The 19,750-nt window shown below is 39.9% G+C and overlaps 1 protein-coding gene across 1 annotated transcript; it reads left to right on the forward strand.

Moving 5' to 3' along the window:
• The first annotated feature begins 2,870 nt into the window (after positions 1–2,870).
• GPNMB (glycoprotein nmb) lies at positions 2,871–19,601 on the forward strand. Its single transcript, XM_010118797.2, has 11 exons — positions 2,871–2,985; positions 7,850–7,999; positions 8,699–8,842; positions 10,139–10,318; positions 11,428–11,586; positions 12,041–12,349; positions 13,528–13,650; positions 14,377–14,479; positions 15,371–15,576; positions 17,970–18,057; positions 19,073–19,601. The coding sequence occupies exons 1-11, from the start codon at positions 2,916–2,918 to the stop codon at positions 19,224–19,226; spliced, it is 1,686 nt and encodes a 561-aa protein (XP_010117099.2). The 5' UTR covers positions 2,871–2,915; the 3' UTR covers positions 19,227–19,601.
• The last annotated feature ends 149 nt before the right edge of the window (positions 19,602–19,750 follow it).

The following is a 19,750-nucleotide window of genomic DNA, read 5'->3' on the forward strand; positions in this document are numbered from 1 at the left end:
TTTTTCCCCCCTTTTTTTTTTCTTTTTTTTTTAAAGTTCCTGTGAGCAGTGATTAACAATTCCTGTATTCGTGTTGCAGCGACGGGGGTGTGATAGCAGTGCGAGCGTGCCAGCTCTGTCACAGTCTAGACATGCAGGTACACATGATGTGTTCACACCCTGTCATCTGACAGGCCTTCAGGTACCAGAGATGTGTATCTCCTCAATGAGTTTTAATAACTGAGGCGCTAAAGCTGTGAAGTACCAAGCACTTCCTATCCACCCACTTCTTCACCAGATTAAGCCCTAAATCTCTCTGAATGTGTTTCTTTGCGAGGAGAATAGTTAGGATATATTTTAAATCTTTTCTCTTTTACTGGTGCACAATTCAGTTCAGTTGTTTTATCTGTGAAGCTGTTTCCCAGAGACCAAGAATAATATTGTAAAACCTATAAAGTTAATTTCAGATTTGGTGATGATCAAACAGTTTCAAGTCACTCTTCTGTGTTTCTCATTTTCAGACACAGTCAGCTACAGCTGGAACACTTGGAGAAGTTAGCTCAGCTTTCAGATGAACCCTTCAGTCTTCAATCCTCATACTTTTCTTTGGCTTTTTTATTCTTCTTTTCACTTCTTTCACATCTCTGTTCCTCCTAGCTCTTCCTTCCCTTCTTATATAGCTTTCCTCTCTCCTCTTTTCTTGCTAACACTGTTGGCTGCAGCCAGAGCACAAGCATATCCAAACATTTTCTGTGTTGGCCCCCCTGGAACGTGTAGTCTAAGGCCCAAGAGCTGAGGAGGGAGAACGGGAAGGACCGGAGCGTCGCAGTACGGCCACCTTTTAGTCATTACCCCAGCCCTGGTGGGTTTGGATTCCTCTAACCGCAGGCCTGATCCTCAGTGCCCCTGAAGTCTATTTACAACGTGTTTAATAATTTCCACCAGCTGGCCCTTATTGAGAATGTCACTCAATATTTATGTAACATTTTCATGTATCAAATAACACGGCAAAAAACTCCGTCTTAACCAACTTTATTGTTTTTAGGCTGATAAATTTTTGTTTTTAATTACCAGGCATTTGTTGTCAGCAGTTTTCCTCTGGAGGTTCTCAAAACCCTGTTGGGAAAAAGCATTCAAACCTCCTTTCTCCCCAGCAGACTCTGGATCAGGCCCCCAGTGCTGAAAGACGGTGTTTGAAGGTCACTTTGCACTTCTAGGATCAACAACCTGGAAACAAAGGAGTGCAATTAAAGTTAATGTCCCACACAGCTTAAAAAATTATTGTGAATGGCTCTGAAACCTGACATTTCAACTGGGAATGTAGTTGGTTTAATAACAACAAAAAAGCAACAATCACATGAGGACGCTGCAGTCATATGATTTTTTTGCACAGTCAGTCACAGCTTTGACTTTGATTTATGCTCCTTCTCCTTTCTGCCAGACAATGAGGGCTTGGTCTAAACAAGCCTGGTCTCCCTAAGGCTACTGCCTTCACCCTTTTCCTTGGCTGGCAACAGGCGGGAGGGTTGGCTGCAGCCAGGAGGGTGCTGAGGTATGGAGTCTACATATGCAAGATGACTGAACATCAGAGCCTGCGTTACTGAGAGAAATGCTGGCTGGGGCACTCCGGGTAGTGACAATAACTTACACAGCTAATAGAAAATGCTAGAAAAGAAGTAAGAACAAGTGAAAAAAATTAAAATAATAAGTAGTCACAGTTCTGAAATCTCCTTACGTTAGGCAATCTTTTTTTTTTCTATTGACAGCACCTTGGACTTACAGGCTTCCACCTGCCCTGCCCAAAATAAAAATGGTTTAGTGTTGCCCAACTTGCTGGTTTCTGGCTAGCCAACGTCTCACTTGCCAGTGGTATACTTTGGGATCACAGACACCACTACTGACCTCCTGTCTTGGGGACTGTACTTGGTTCTATGCCATGTCGTCTCACCAAAGCCCATTCTTTGCTGCAAACAAAAGCAAGAGACTTTAGGAGGCTGCCAGGGCTGCAACGGAATTCAGCTGCTGTGTGGCCTGCAGAAGAACACGCAGGCTGGTGAAGCATGCTGAACCTGAATTTGAACCACGAAGTGCGGTGTTTGCCAATCTACCTGTATTACCCTTCTCCTCTCAAGCCATTGATTATGCCTCATTATTTGCTTGGGCAACAAAGTCTGTTTTTCCTTTCTCTGTACACACCATGAAATATATACAATGAAGTACTTACCTGTGTGCAGGTCATGGCAACTTGTGAGCTAGATATTGACTTGCCATCACTGCATACGATCTGTGATCACACCTCTAACCATGGGCACGTTGTCTTGTGCAACCATGGTGGGATGGTGCATGCATGTGCCCACTAAATGTTTAAATAGCATTTTCCTTAACAAAACAATTAGGAGCCAAATCCAGGGACGTGTTAGAGGCCGGTCTCCACTTAGTTTACAGTTGTCGCCCAGCATATGGGGAGAGACACAAGGTTAAGTAGTGATGGATCCCATCAAATGCAGAAAACTCTTGCAGCAACACTTGCAAATCAGGTTGGGGCAAGAGTTAATTTGGATTTCTGAAAAATAAACATTCTTAATTTAAAAACAAATTAAGTTCAAAGATTGATCATAGTGCAAAACTAGCATAAAAATGCCTGTGAGGTAAATGGTGTGGCTCTAAACAGGTCTCTCAGAAATCCCAGGGAATGCTGAAAGCAAAGGGAGTGAGTCATAAGCACATGAGCTCAAAGAAGCTGAAGACAAAATCATGCATCTCTGCTTAATTCCATCACATGATGGGTCCTGGGGCCCTTCATTTAATCAGAGAGCAGAGCAGCGGAGAAACTTCATTCTCACTTCTCAGTGGGGACCGGAGGAGTTACCGTGTGCAGGCACCGGGCACTTTCTGCTCCTCTGCGCGTGCAGAACCAACGCAGCGTCTCCGGCACCATGAGCAGCGTTCACCGCCACCTCAGATTCCTGCTCCTGGCCGAAGCGGTGCTGTGTGCTGCTGCCATACGTGAGTGTTTCCTTCACCCCATCCTCTCTCCCTGTCTCCGTGGGTTTGAAGTCCCAAGCCGGAGCGGTAAAAACGGCTGCTTCTTGCACTTGACAGCGATTGCTGGAGGTGTGCTTGGGAACTGGTAGGCGACAGCTAGCTCCACCTCAGGGCAAAAATGTCACCTGAGCTGGAGAAATGTGCTGAGAGAAATGTGCTCAGTTATCTGTTTCTGCACTCCACGGATAGACAGAGCTGACCGGAGCTAAGCCTTGGCTCATTTCAACAAATTTCAAACAATATTTCCCCAGCTCAAGCGTGGTTAAAAAGGCATGCAAAATGGACTTTTCCCAGTTTGCTCAGCTCAGCTGTGGCTGGGAGAGGCCAGGTCAGAGGCAGTGCTCCCCACCGGGACACCCAGACCTGTGCGTCCCCAACCTCTAGGAGCCCAGTCAAGGAATCAGATCCGCAAGACACGGTGGACAGACACTGGGCTGGTCCTCCACTTCCTTCTGAGCTCCCAGTTTGACTCAAGTCTTAGGTTGACTGCCTGAGCTCAGGGCTGGGAACCCAGAAATGGGATTTTAGGCTCAAATTCCAGAATCTACAGTAAGGAAACTGAAGACTTTAAAAGCTGAGGTCCAGCTGAGCATCCATCTAGCCTTGTAACTGTCTCCAATAGGAAACAGTAATGGAGGTATAACTGGGCAAGTGTATACGGGTGTTTACTCAGGACACTTTCCCAGCTTCTGATGATTTATAGCACCAGAACTGGCTCTGTCAGATGCAGAGCCATTGTATTTAACAGGTTTTACTGGAATTTTCATCCATCAGTTCATGCACTTGGGTTTTGTTTGCAACCTGGGTAAATTTTTGGCACACACAGCATCCTGCCAGCAAGAAACTTCACACTTTAACTGTGCCTTCTGTGAAGAAATATCTTTTATGTGCTTAAAACCTGTAACCTGCTGGTTTCATTTGATTCTCCTTAACTTTTATACTTTCAGAAATAGTGACAAATTGCTTCTTCCTCCATGCTGTTCATGATTCTATTTTTATATTCTCCTGTCTCACCTCTTCTCCAGGTTCAAGACATGGTCTGTTCAGCTGTTCCTCATATGGAAACAATTCTATTCCTTTGTAGCATCCTCAGCACCTTTCTCTGTATTTTTTTCAGTTCTCTTACACCGTGCTCAAGCTGCAGAGAACAGAGCAGCATACAGTCTTCAAGACATGAACACACACAGAATTACACAATGCTGTAATGACATTTTCATTTTCATTCTCTGTCTAGCCTTTTCCTAGTTTTTCTACTGCTACTGAGCACTGCATTCAAAACTGTAAAGCTATGAGATCTCATTTCTGAGTGGCGATAGCTAGTTTAGAGTCTCTCATTTTGTAAGTGAAGTTATATTTAACTATGCTGAATTTCATATAGTTTTATTCTTGAGTCACTGAGTCTCATACAGTCCTCCCCTCCACTACTTTAAGATGCTGTCTTCAGCAGATTAAAGAACTTTACTGTTTACCTGTTTTCCAGATTATGAATAGTTTAAATTATTTTGACAATTGGGAAAACTGGCCACTTATTCATAACTTTTGGTTCATATATCCTAACCAATTATTTATTCATGTGAAATCCTTCATTCTTATCCCATGGTAACTGAGTTCCTTTATGTGCCTTTAGCAAAGGGACCTCATCTAATGCTGTCTGGAACTCAAGCAGCCTGTAACAAGCAGGTCAGCCCTGTTCCCATGCTCTCTGGCTTCCTAAGTGAAACTCAAATATATTTGTGAGGAATGCACTCCTTTTACAGCCTGTCATATTAATCCACTGTATCTGCTAATTCTGTTCTTCACTGCTGTTTCTAGCAGCTTCTCCAATGTGAGCCTCAAACTTTTTGTAATCCTCTAAGTCTTCTCTGGAAGTGTTTTTAAAAACTGTCATCACATTTGCCAGCTTTTGTTTCTTGGCCACTGAAGCAGTTTTAAGCAAGACGTTACATGCTATGGTTAATAACTCATTTATTTTACTTTATTTAATAACTCCCATATTTTTGAGTCATCCTATCTAGACGACGTCTTCATTTCATTTATTTGTTCTGTAATACTTTTTTTTTGTGCCAGCACTTCATTTTGAGAGAGATTCTCCACCATTGTAAAGAAAAATTCTAGCACATAAACCTCTCACCCTCCTCCTTTGTGAATGAAAATGCAGACTAATGTAGTTGACTGTCATGCTATCCCTTTATCTTTCCTGAATGTTTATTTTGTATCTACACCATCTTTTGGCCCTACAGACTTTCTGGCAAGCTTTCCACTGCTTTTGTATTTGAAAAAAAAAAAAAATTAATTAGTAGTTTTGATGTTTTTGCAAGTTGTTACTCAAATTATTTTTCGTCCTGCTTTATTATGTTTCTATATGCAACTTTAGAAAGTTTACATTATTTTCTAACACGCTATCACAGGAAATGCTCAACTTCTTGTCTTTGCTACATTTTTCACCAAAATGAAAAACAGAATGCAAAAGAAGAAAGTCAATCAGAGTATCAGACCTCTTCTCCTATGATCACCTCACCAAAACTATTACAGTAATCAGTTCCTTGGAGTGTAATATTACTCTGTCTATTTTGAACTGAATTGCTCTAATTTTGGTTATGATCAGCATCTGTTCTTGAGTGTTCTTCATTGTTAAAGAAGAAATATATGAAAGCTTTTTGTTCCTTTAAATTCAGCAACTGAAAATCTTCAGTTCTATGTGTAAGAGAAACTAGTGCTGAAGTCTTTGCTCATTTGAAAAAATGTCTTTGTCTTGTCCTGAAGCTTGTGAAATGTTTTATATTTGATTGAAATAAACAAAACACATCAGGGAGGCACAGAAATGCCTAAGGAGCTTGTGATTTAGAAGCAGTGACCACAGTTATTACCAAAGCTGGACAAGAAAATGACTGCTGAATTAAAGGATTGTTATTGAAAATTCAAAATTAAAAGCATGTATAAAATTAAAAGTGTTCCAGCTCTTTTTGAAGAATTGAGCATTTGGGAAAAAAAACAATGATTGAAATGTTTTGATCTGAAAAAATCAAAACATTTTTATTCATTAAATAATTTTTAGATAAAATCAGAGAGAATGGGAAAAAGAAATTAGGAAGAATCCCTAGCCACTTACTTTCAAATAAGATGACACATTAATTTATTGACATAAAATGTAATTGAACTTGATAAGCCTTTGTGAAATACTTTCATAGTTGCTCATCTGTTTTTTTTCCTGAGAAAAGTTTCTGAAGGACAACATTACCCAACTCTTCTTCTGACCAAGAGTGAAAACAATACAGCATGTGATACAGGCCATTAAGTAAATACCAGTCATGATGTTATGCTTTGCTCACATCAAAACTTATTAAATCTGCAGGAAAGGCTTGATTCAGGCAATTTAAGTGAGACTGTGGGGAGTTCCTGTAGGGTGAAAGACCATGGGAGAATATGCCTCTGAGTGCAAAATCTCCTATTTTCCTTGAACCTTTCAGTCCTCAGGACTCAAGAGAGAGAGAGCTACCGGCATCAGTTCAGAGTGACCACTGAGATGGGACTGGCCAAGGGATGTCCTTCCTGCCCAGCAGCAATCTCACTGGGCAATAAAGCATCAAGAGAGAGCAGCTCTTACCTCCTCTTCAGTGCTGTTTCTCTGGTTCTCCATTGCAGCAAAATTAGGAGTCACATGCCCATAAAGATCACTCTTAGACTGGTTACACCTGCTCTGTGTCCTTTCCAAAACTTGGAGGAATTCCAACACACCACAGGGCCATTCCTGCCCTTCTTACAGGTCTCTGCATTTTCCTTAAAACCATCCAGCTCTTTGTTGCACTTTGGTGTAAGTCTCAGAAGCATTCAGCATCAGCTACCTTTAAAATAACGCTATGAAAATAACGCTATGAAAAGCAGAAGAAATCCTAACTCCCTTGATATTGTGACACGCCCACCTGATTAACATGACAGAGTTGTTCAAAACCCCCAGGCTTTAATAGAACTCTGCCTATGAGCCTACTTACGAACATATTTCTATGGCATTCTACAGGGGTGGACGTGTTCCTACAGGTTACTTGGATATATACTTTGCTTTTCATTATGTGCACTTTGTGACAGAAAGAGGAATCCTAGAAGGCCTGGGAAAAGTTTGAGCCCATCATTTGTAGTAATATGAGAAGAAAGAGGTTATTAAAATTATTTAATAGCTGAGCCATTTTAAAGTCATAGGCATGAAGCTAATATGTTTTTGTTGTTACATTATAAACACATTGAATTTACTATTCAGCTCTAAATTTCCTTTTCTGGAAATACAAGCTTCTGTTACAATTGGTTCCACCCCTCCCACCCAAACCACCAGCCAACTCACCAAAGAAGCTTCACTGGGTCAAAATTAATTCCTGGCGTAACTTCCACTAGAGCACAACTCAGACAGACAGTGAATTCATCCTGTTAGCCTTTTACTCATCGATTTATAATCAGGCAAGCACAAAGCAGTCAGCAATCAAGCAACCTCTGTACGACCAACCTGACTGTTGCAGGGTTATGTCTATTCATACAAACAATTACTCTGATATGGTCAAAACACTATAAAACTTATTATTCTTTCCCTGGAAAGCTTGCAATAGCGCAAGTAGAAAAATGTTAGCCTGCCAGTGGTGCAATTGTCTTTATGGTGGTTACAGTTGATGTAAGTGTTTATAGCTGCGATGATAAAATTCCATAACTTTCTACTCGTGAAGAGTTTTCTAATCAGCACAAGAATATAGTTGTAATAAGAAGGCTGTTCAGCACAAGAGCAATATCTTTATAGGGTGGCAGGGAAAATGCTATTACATTGCATCTTCATTTTTCTCACTAGGGTTTCAAGATGTGCTGAGCCAGGGAGGAACTTCTCCTGTCACATCCTACAAGAAGCTACAAGGCTGGTCTAGTGATCAAAATACATGGAACGAAAAGCTTTATCCTTTCTGGGAAGAAGGAGATCCCAGATGGAAGGACTGTTGGAAAGGTAATCGCACATATGTAATCCAAAGACACTGACAAAACTGGCTAGAAAATCCACCTCATTGAAGAGTGCAGGTGCTATAGTGCTTTTTCATAGGTGCAATAGCCACCACTGCTGAAAAAAATAGCAAATTAGGGGCAACTGGCTTTGATAGCATTCCCAGCACATTGTCTGATGGAGCAGAACAGTGAGTTTTTACAGTAAATGCTTTCCCATGACTCACAGTCTCAGACATTAATACTTATTAAGAAGCTCAAGGACAATCCATTATTTGAAACATGCCTTAGAGGACAGGTAGCTTCAACTGCAACCTCAGTAGTGCATTGTGGACTTCAGTTTGACAACTTCAGTGAAGAACCTGTTTATTATCACCTGGTCTGAGCTGAGTTCTAAAGGCTATATCCCTGGGGAGAAACAAAAATACTCTCCTCTAGAATATATTGACTCTCATAGGTAAAAAACTCATATTCTTAGCTCTAAGAAGGAAATGAATGACAGACCAGTGATGTGAGTGGATATGATGAGTCCCTCAGATTGTTCTGCGTTGGGGGTTTGATAAGAGTAAAAGTGACTTAGGAGCACAAAACCCCTTGGAAACAGAGGAATCAATAAAGCATTTTAATGTAAATAGTGCACAGTTGAAGGTAGCGGCTGCTCTGATGCATCCTTTACTGCAGTAAAGACCGATTTTCTTTTCTACAGGTGGAAGGGTGACAGCCAAATTGGACACTGATAGCCCAGCACTGGTAGGATCCAACGTGACCTTTGTTGTGACTCTCCAGTTTCCCAAGTGCCAGAAAGAAGATAATGATGGCAACATAATATACGAGAGAAACTGTACCCAGGGTAGGTAACAGCAATCTCCCTGCACCATGTACACATCTGGCTGTGGTGCTGGTGTGAACGTGTCATAAATCTTTGAAAACATCAGAAGCACATCCTACGAACAACAGCCATGTTGCTTTTAATTGAGAACTACACTCATGTGCAACCTGTGCCATGCCAGTTTCTTTTCTCAGAAGATCACGCTGGTATTTTTACTGTTCTGCATCCACTGCATATAATGACGAGGTAATTTAAGAGTTGCCTTCACTCTAAAATTCTCTTCCCAAAACAGTGACGTTAATTTGGCTTCCTAACAAAACTGTTACTGCTTTTCAGCTCAGTCACAAGATTGCACAGTCATACTGTTTTCTTTCAAATTTATAAAGCTGTCAATTTATAAAACTGAGGGGTTGTTTTTTTTTCCAAATAGGAATTGTAGAACTTACTAACCATCATCTGCATCTTGAAAAACCCTCAAGAAAGAGGAAATCTCACATTCTCACATTTTAGAATTAAAAACAAACAAGAAAACCAATCATTTAAAAATAAAGCAATCTTTTCATCAGAGAATCACATTTTTTTTCATCTTATTTACTGTAACATATGTTTGAAGCTGCCGGATCTAGAGTGAAACAGGCTGTTGTACCTTTCTTCCTCTGAATTCATAAATTTTCAACAATTTTTTTTACTGATCAAAGTAATTTTCATTTCAAGGCATACCAGGAAAGTTTTTTGTCAGCCTGAGTTCTACTTTTTGACTGTCTAATGTTTTGTTAACTGCCAATATCCATTCTCTATTTAATATCTGTTGTGCTGTTTGGGGAAGGAAACTGTCTTTATTATTCAGAAAGGAACTGAAATTCATGTCTAAGTTATTTTAAGGTGTCATAGAAAACTTTTCTGACAAAACAAACTAAGTCACTTCCTCACAGTACTTCCATGGCAGATATTTTAACTTAAAATTTTAGATTCCACTTGCCAGTGTCCAGGCAGCCCCATTAACTCCAGTGAAACAGTAGTGTCCTATGTAGTGGACAGCAAGTTTTGGGCAAGCAATTTTAAATTGTGTCTGGCCCAAGAGGCAGTAAATTTTTTTTGTTTTTAAATAAAACAATGCCAAGACAGAAAAATGTTGTGTTTACATTAAAAACAAAGCACAATCTTAAAATAAACAAATCTCAGTCTAAAAACACTCTAGTTACTTAACATGTTGTTTAAGTGCAATAACCACTGTAACCTGGGGTGTCTGCCTCCTCTCTCCTGACTTTCCACACATTTCTCAGTTGATGGGGAAAAATGTCTTATTTCTACACTTAGATCCTCCGGCCTCACAGGATCAGCAAGCCTACGTCTACAACTGGACTGAATGGATCGACAACTGTGGCTGGGAAAACTGCACAAGCAACCACAGCCATAATGTATTCCCAGATGAGAGACCTTTCCCTTATTATCCTGGCTGGAGGAGAAGGAACTTTGTCTACGTATTTCACACGTCTGGTTAGTACTGCAGCACATCCTTTGGTTTGGCTGACGCTGCAAAGCTTATATTCATTCTGTACACTAACTCATTTGTCAAGTATGTTTTTTTAAAAGTCTTTTAAAAAGAATTTCATGCTCCTAAATGAAATCTCCTCAGAGATCCCGAATTCATTCTCCACTTTCCAGAGAGGCCATCAGCTGCCCAGTCTGAAAATCATGGATTATCAGGAGATTCTCTTTAAATCTGCATTCACAGTACTACCACTGAAGAAAAATAATTCCCTTTCAGTACTACTCAAGATACTTTTCAGGGAAAACAGAGGATCCGAGCAGGTCACTCACATGATTTGTTGACTGCTCAATGCCACTTCAGATTCTAAAATTTAAGAGAGACCATAGCGCTGTTTATCTTCAGATCAGTTTAATGGTGCAGCACTTCTAGCCTCTGGGGAGGTGAAAACTGCCACTGACTGTGTGGTACTGATCTGGTCACAGATGTTGATTTTCAGCATTTCCAGCTCCTGAGTATGGAACAGTTGGGCTATTCCTGACATTGGCTACATACTAAAGCTTAGTATCCTGTGTTAGCTTGGCTAAATCAGTATTATCGGTATCAGCACAAGCAATAATAATAATGTTCCAAATTTTACATAGAGGTGATACCTACCTCAATCAGCTGTTGCAAAGACAAATAAGCAAATATATACAAAGGGCTCTAGGGCATGAAGCAAGAGGTACTGTATCTTCTTGATACACTGAAAGCGTACGAGCACAAGATCACCTTAAAATGCCTAAAAGGTAACACCATCCACTACATAATCCTAATAACTAAATGTAATGTAATTGCTTTGGAGAGATGTAGATGCCTTGGCAAACGCCTTTTCTTAGATAAGTGAAATTTGGGACATCTTTCTGACACCTTCGGAAAAAAAACAGAAATAATGAGAGCAAACACAATGTAAAAGTATTTAGTCCTTCAAAAATACCTGCCATATAACCAAAAGACAATTCTAAACTATTCATTTTGATTTAGACAATCCAATATTCACAGAGATATTGCTTCTCTTAAAACAACTTGTAGCTAGGTTGAAGGGGAAAACACATTGTAAATTCATGTTCTGTTTCAGGTCAGTACTATGAAACAACTGGACAATCTTCAGCAATTTTTTCAGTCAACACAGCAAATATCACTCTTGGCAAACACAGGATGGCAGTGTCCATTTACAGGAGAGGGCACTCAGCGTACGTTCCAATTGCAAGAGCAAGTGCCGTTTATGTTGTAACAGGTGAGCGTGCTGGAATAAATGGTAATAAAATACTGAGGGTATTTGTTGTTTAGGGGTTACATGCATCATTTGGCATCAAAATAAGACATTGGCCTGAGAAAGGTTTTTAATATGAATGTTGAATCTCTGGTAAATTGCCTTGAGTAGTGTAATCTACCTTTGTATCTAGCTCAGCTGTGACACCTCTACTTTGTAATGAAAAGTTATTTGGGAGAGGAAATGCAATCTCCCACAGATGCCTGCGACTCCTCATTTGTCCTCATACTTTTCTGGGTAATTTTTCCCTACTGACATTCACTCCTCGGATCAGTAAATCGAATTAAAGTAGAAACCTGTGTTAAAGATATTAATGTCACACATTCTGACTGTTGCTGTTCAGGGACTTAGGAGCTGTTTGTTGTTTGCAGACAGGTATGCATGCTTTATTTATTTACTTCTTATTTCTCCCCTTTAGACAAAATTCCAATATTTGTGAGTATGTTCCAAAAACATGACCGCAACATCTCAGACTCCATTTTTATCAAAGACTCACCAATCACATTTGATGTGAAGATTCATGATCCCAGCTACTATCTTAATAATTCTGCCATCTCCTACAAGTGGAACTTTGGTGATGGAAGTGGCTTATTTGTAGTCAGCAGTTCCACTACATCTCACACCTATACTCTGCAAGGAAACTTCACTCTGAATTTAACTGTCCAAGCCATTATACCTGTACCTTGCAGGCCAGTAACACCCACTGCGCCACTGCCCACCTCAACAGGTAAGAGTTTCAGCTAGCAGTGATACTAGGAGAAACGCTAAAATTCTGAATTCTGGCATTTTATGTTCATATCTTTAGAAGTTTTACCATCATCAGTGAAAGAGCGGCAAGGCTCTGCAAACCCTCTACAAATTGGTTGAGAGACAAAATCAATAAGCGTAAACTCTTCTATGATAGGCATCACTTACACATTTAACACAACACATCCAGTTCTACCACCACAGTGACACCATACAGACGTGTTCAGGTGGACATACAGCCCATATAAATTTGTTTTTATACCCTCTACCATGCCAGGTCAAGTGGTTTTAGTTTTGCTTACTCAGGGTCATCTTCTGAAGTAAGATGTAAATTTTAAGTGAGAAAGAGGTATTTCAGAACACTCTTCTAGCCAGTTCCTTTCTGGTTTGCATTAACTTCCAACCAAAATTAAATGAGATTGGATTGAACTAGAAAAAACTCATTTATATTCCAAAATACAGGATTTCCACATGGCATTAACCCAGAATGGCTTTTCCACTTTAAATTTATGCACTATCATATTTCAGAGTAACTTTCATTATGTTCAGCATTGGTTTATCATCTCAGAGGGTTTTAAGGTTTGCAAAGGCCTGCAGCTGTAGCCTGGGTAGTTACAGTACTACTACTATTAAATTGTAAATGTGGCTATATTTTCCAGATTTCAGAATTTTAATATGTGCTTTTACCAAAATGTTGAGTGAGAATGAAAAATGAAACTAAAGATACAATTTTCACCACTTCCCCTCTTCAATTTTCCACTAGCTGTAATGTAGAGCAAGGGGAAAATACCTGCTTTTAAAGAGAGCATTTAAAACCTTTTATTGGCCTTTGGATTTCTTCTATAATTGATTTGGGAATTTTCAAGAAGTGTTTAATTATATCAAACTTTTATTTCACAGACGTGGGTGACCAGCAAGGTGGCTTTTAGAGTGAGGCTACCCAGGCCACTCCTTGGTTCTACAGCTGGGCGTGTGTGTTTTCTTTAAGGCTTTTACCATAATCCCATACAAATACATACACGACTGCACAGCTGCAAACCAAAGCCACTAGTGACCTATGTAATGAATGCAGTTGAAACATATGGCCATGTTCAGAATACCTTTAAGCAGAACTTGTTCTAAAACTGCATATCTATTCTTTATCCCTCAACACAACAGTGACAACCGGATCACCTTCTAATTCAGACTCTTCTACTGCTGTCAAGTCAATGGAAGATAATCCTGATGGAGGTTGCCACATTTACAGAAATGGGTACTATGAAACTGATATCTCCATTGTAGGTAAGGATGTGGGTCAACATCTGAACAGAGGAATGGGGCTAATAATTTACAACAATGTATAGTAGAAATAACATTTATTTAGGCTCCGTTTTAACAAATATGCAAGATCCACAATAAGATCCTTCTCTTGAACCTAGCTGACATTTTTAAGTTAATGTACAGATAGCTAACTGGCTGACTTTGGTTTCTTTACACACTCTGCCAGGATCTAGTGGCAGAGGTTATGGCCCCTTTGTGTCAGACATGTGAGGCTGGGCCTTGGTCTGGATGACTGCAGATGGCTGCCCCCATGCTACATGTGGTGCTTCCAGGGATTTGGGCTGGAAAATGGCTGGTGGGGATGTGTGCCGTATCACTGCTTTCTATATCATCAGCTTCTGAACCTGCCACACCTGAAACATACTGGCCCGAGGGAGTCACATAAGCCTGGATTGACCTTGGCATGCACAGAAGTCATGGGTAGTGGGACAGAGAAGCAATTTAGTAAAATAAATAAGTAAATAATAATAATGGAAAAAATAAAGGAGAGCAGAAAGGAGCAGCCTCACAGCGAAAGCACTGGAAAATTTCTCAGCTTTCAAACCCTTCAAGAGGAGTGCTAAGGGAGGGAGGAGGTTATGGAAAACAAGACCTGAACTGAGCATAAGCCAAACACTTGGGGTTCTGTACACACAGACTTCAGAGCTTGTCATGTGTCCTACCGTTGACATCTGTTTCCTCTCCCAGAGGGAATCCTTGAGGTAAATATTATTCAGATGACAAACATCCAGATGACAGAAAGTCAAGCTGAAAACTCACTGGTTGACTTTGTTGTTACCTGCCAAGGGAGGTAAGTGTGTGAATGAAACTGTCAGTCTTCCCTCTTTAAAAATAATTAAGTGCTGGAACACTGTCTGCACTTAGATGCAGCTGCATGAACAAAAGTTGGAAACTGCAGTGTTTCTATTTCTTGACTGGAATTAAAGAGAATGCAAGTTTCATTTGTAAACTATGTCAACAGAGGTTACTGCCAGGCTTTTAGGATTCAGAACAAACATCAAGCCTCAGTAAAAAAAAAAAAAAAGAGAACTAGATAGTGGGGAGAAACAATTCTATATTTTTCTGGCCAAGACAAGATTTCAGTAAAATAGGAAGCAGTCTACTGAAATTGGAAGGAAACTCTTTTTTGCTATGATTTTTTGACACTTAGAGTAAATGGGTGTGTCCAAGCAATTTCTTGGATAAGAAAACATTGCACTAATATTCCTAGCTCCTAGAAGGGGATTAGAGTTGAGATGACCAAGAAGTACAGGAATCGTCTTCATAACGCAACTGGAAAACAATTAACCTCTCTTAAGTTAGTGTTTACTTTTCAGAACATGATACTACATATATGAATCTGTATTCCTTTCTTAATGATGCTTATGTATTACAGGTAACAGGCTTTATAAGCTGATTTAAGGCAGGTAATTCTGTGATCACCATGAAATGTGAAATGATATATAAAACAAGCAGATAATTTTATAGATTTTACATAAAATCCACATGTATGTATATATAAAATGTACAGGTATATGTTTAAAATATATATAAAGTATTAATGAAGCACTCTTAAATCACTATAGTGCCACTGATTTCAGTAAACAGGCACGAGCATAAAATTAGGGCATCAGTGCAATGTGTCCATGAACTGGGCTAACAGGACTCCGCAGGTGCAATGTGTTCTCTCTTCCCATCCCAGTCTCCCCACAGATGTCTGCACAGTAGTTTCTGACCCCACGTGCCAGGTGTCCAAGAGTGTGGTATGCGACCCCGTCATCGTCACTGATGAATGCTTACTCACTGTAAGGAGAGCTTTTGAGGAACCTGGAACATACTGTATAAATGTCACCTTGGGGGATGACACAAGCCAAGCACTTGCCAGTGCACTGATTTCGGTAAATGGAGGTGAGTCCACATAGAGCAGATGCGGGTTGTCTGTGAAGAGCTTCTCCCTGTGGTCATTTCCCTGTGATGGGGAGAGCACAAGAATTTATGTGGGGTTTTCAGTATGCCTGGAGGCCTCAGCTGAAACTGTGCCAGCTTGTGTGAGAGTTTGTGCAAAGATAAAGAAACTATTTTTTCCCTACGGGAATTCTAGATGTTAGAATCTGGTTTGATTTATGTTTACAATCCAATGAGTACAGTAATTATACAAATCCTTCAGTATCACAGAATATGAACAGTTCTTAAGCCATAATGTATTTTACCACAAAATAACTCTCTTGGGCAGAAAAGAAGGTGGGGCACATGCAGCCAGCCTACTCCACATATGGAGAAATAGGAGAAACAGAGAGGAATTCAGTTCACTTGAGACAGAATCAAAGTCTGCAACTGAACTGGCTGTCCTGGGCCCTCTGTAGCCCATTGACCTTGACCACGTTTCTATTTCTACATGAGCATACGACGAATCAGGTTTTGGAAAGGTCTGTGTAACATTCATTGACTACAGAGTGTGCCCAGAGTGACTATTTCAGAGCAGGATGTTTACCTTTGGTCAGATGAGGATCACTGTCTTGCTCACAGTTATCCAAGCAGTCTTTGACAGAAACAGATATTAAACAGCCTCAGTCAGAAGTCTAAATGATCATGCTGTCTCTGTGTTCCCACTCCATTGCCCTCCTGACCTTCCACTACAATATCCTAGTGACTCTTCTGAACTCTTTAATTACTATCAGCCAAAAAACTGACCCTTCGCGGTCACTTGCCACAGTATTTTTGGCTGATTTTATTTAATCTAGATATAAATTTAGCTGTACCTAAATCAGTTCAGGATGACTAAGACACAATGCCTGACCTGTAAGTGCATTTTGGCTCCTAAAGGTAAAAATAAGCATGCAGTAGGATTTTAAAAACTGTATTCACAGAGGCTAACTTGAGCCCCACAGGACCGGTCTCTGTAGGTTGCCTCTAGAGGGCAAAGCTAAGTTGTACTTTGGGGCTTACACCATAATCAAAGCAGAATTAGGATCTAAGAGAGGATACTGCTTTGAGTCACCTTCTGGAGGAGCCCATCTGACATTTACAAACATTTCTCATGTCTCATTTAAAGAGAAGGCAAGTATTTATGAATTTCTGAAAATCCCATTATCTGGTGGCTAAACATTTGGCCCTTGAAATTTGGCAAGACTGTGCCTGGGTTATGTAGACATTGCTCAAAATACCTTTAAGCTTTTAACTTGCTTAAACTGCTGTTGAATGGTTTGCAGTCCTATGAATTAGACCCCTCAAATCAGTATGTGTTGCTTTGCAAACTAGTCCAAGGACCTACCTTTTTCATAAAATAAGGTAAATCCCTACAGTCTCAATAAAAATATTGTGTAAACTGGGAATGAGGTCAAGCCTTCACAAACATTGGTATCAACAAATTGAGAAATATATGAGGCACATGTACCAAGTAAATGGTAAACTCTGATTTTGATATCTTGATTTTCACAGACAGCAATTATAAATTAATAACTAGAAAGGTAAGCCAACATGCACTTCATTGTATCAACACTGTTGTTAATATGAGGATCAAGAATGTGTCTTAGTGTCCATAAACTCAATAAAGGTACAGCTTGTGGACTGGAAAATTAAGATATTTAACACAATTCTTGAAAAAATACTTGTAATTATTTAGCTTCTTCCATCAGACATGATTAGTCAAATGGTTGATGGCAAACCAGAAGGCAGAGTTCAACGACAGGCAGACCCCAAAGTTAATTTCCCAGAATGAGCACATTAAAAAAGCAGAACCCTAAACTTTTGGATAAGGCAAAGAAGCCTAAGCCCATCAAGCTCTCAGCCATACTTGGCCATCTTAGCATATGGAACTGCAACAAACAATAACATTTAAGAAACTCTTTTTTTTTTTAATCCCCATTCCCCTGGCCATCATCCCTAAGAGAAAGCTGAAGCTGATTCTAACATGAAAGCTTATAAAGAGACTGCATCTCTTATACTCCCAGTGTAAAACACAGCAATTGGCAAGAAGCAAATTAGCCTCATCTCATGGGGTGCCAGCAAGACCCTCCAATCCCTTTCAGCACGAAGGACAGCCATGTGTCTCAGGAGCACGGCTTATATGAGAAAACTGGCAAAGCCCAACTCACACCCTGGTGGTACTGAGAATTAAACCTGATTAGGAAGTGAAAGCACCACCTCCTGGCAAAGTCTTTGACTTCCAATGCTTATTATATTATAAGTATTAAGTGTACTTCAGTCTGTACAGCAGTAAAGTAAAAAATATGTTTTCTTTAGAAAATCTCTCACTGTTAAAATGAGGCTAACTTTTAATCAAACTACTTTCTGAACTCTAGGATCATCATCAGGAACAACAGAAGGTGTCTTTATCTTCCTTGGTTTGCTGGCAGTGTTTGCCACCATCGGGGCTTTTGTCCTTTACAAGTAAGTTGCTAGTTTCTAGGATTAAAAACAGTCCAAAGAACTGTCAAAAATATTAGTTTAAATTAACAAAACCAACAACTTAAGTTTGCATTAACTATAGTTTTGTTTCGTTTTTATTGTTGCTTACAAATATTCTGGCAAATATTCAAGAAAATTAGATTACTGGCTTAAGCCACAAAACCACTGGAAAATATGCAAATGTTAATGACTTTCATAGAAAATTATATTCTGTGCTCATAAGCACAAATAGTAATACTAGAAGGCCTGGGAACTGCATGTAAGCAGTAAGCAAACTCAAACTGCATGATGTGATTTATGTATGCTGTAGAACTTAACAAACAGAAATCTAATTTAGCTCTAAATGTCTTATAAGAAGCATTTCTGATTGTCTGATCAATAATTAATTATCAAAATTCTTCATTAAATAATTGACAAATAAATTATTTGGTAAAAAGGTGCTGGGTATGCAGGAAAGTAGTTAACAGAAGCACATAGAACACTGGAACAGGTTGCCCAGAAAGGTGGTGGAGGCCCCATCTCTGGAAACGTTCAAGGCCAGGCTGGATGAGGCTCTGAGCAACCTGACCTAGTCAGGGATGTCCCTGCTCCTTGCAGGGGGGTTGGACTAGATGACCTTTGAAGGTCCCTTCCAACCCTAACCATTCTATGATTCTATGATATTACTGCATTATTAGCTTGGATGTTTCTCATGAATCTTTAAGACTGCACCAAGACTCCTAAGTCAAGAACATGCTCACCCTTCACAGTCGGTGGTGAGAAAGAAACACCGCAGAGCAACTGTACTCCGCTAAGCAACAGAGTCTTCTCATTAACCAGGCCTTAGTCACCACTACTGACCTATGGCAGTTCACCATCAGATGAGATTGAAAGCAGAAGGAGGAGAGAGCATATATGTTACGAATACATGATTAATTCTCTTATGTGCTGGCCACATGCTAAATGTGGACCTCCACTGAGGTGTCTTTCAGGAACTAACTGTGCACGTTCCTTGCAGGAGATACAAGCAATACAAGCCTATTGAGAGAAGCGCAGGACAAGCAGAGAACCAGGAGGGACTAACAGCCTACTTCAGCAATTTCAAAGCCATTTTCTTCCCCAGTAGCATGGAGAGAAATCCTCTGCTGAAAAGCAAACCAGGCATTGTTTAAACCTTTAGTCTAACACTGACTATTAGATTATGTACAGGATCCATATCTGTACGTTGAGGGGGTTTTCTTGTTGTTATAAAAACCAAGGGGTAAGGTGAAAGCACATATAAACGGGACGGTAACATTCGGGGGCTTGGTGAGATTAGAAATATTAAAATAATCCTTTGTAGAAAACACTGAGGTAGTTCTGAGCACTTGCTGTTCGTTTGTGATCTAGGATATATTCTTCTGAATAACTAACCTCCCCCATCTTATCTGAGTTTTCTTACTTCTAGGTTAGCTACCAGCAAAACTAATCAGATCCATAATCTGGAGAGGAAAAAAAAAAAAGGTTAATTTAAAAAAAATCAACCAAACTTTTAAATACAAGGTCTTAAAAAGACAGTCCAGTATAGCTACTTACTGCCTTAGGACGATTCATGCCTTTGCTAGAAAGAAAGACGGGGGGGCAGGCACGTGTTATGTCTGCAAAATTAAATGTGACATGGCCTCTTCCCAGGCGTTGGCACCGAACCGTGGAACTG

This window comes from Chlamydotis macqueenii, chromosome 2, assembly GCF_036417535.1.
Source record: "Chlamydotis macqueenii isolate bChlMac1 chromosome 2, bChlMac1.mat, whole genome shotgun sequence".
NCBI lineage: Eukaryota > Metazoa > Chordata > Aves > Otidiformes > Otididae > Chlamydotis > Chlamydotis macqueenii.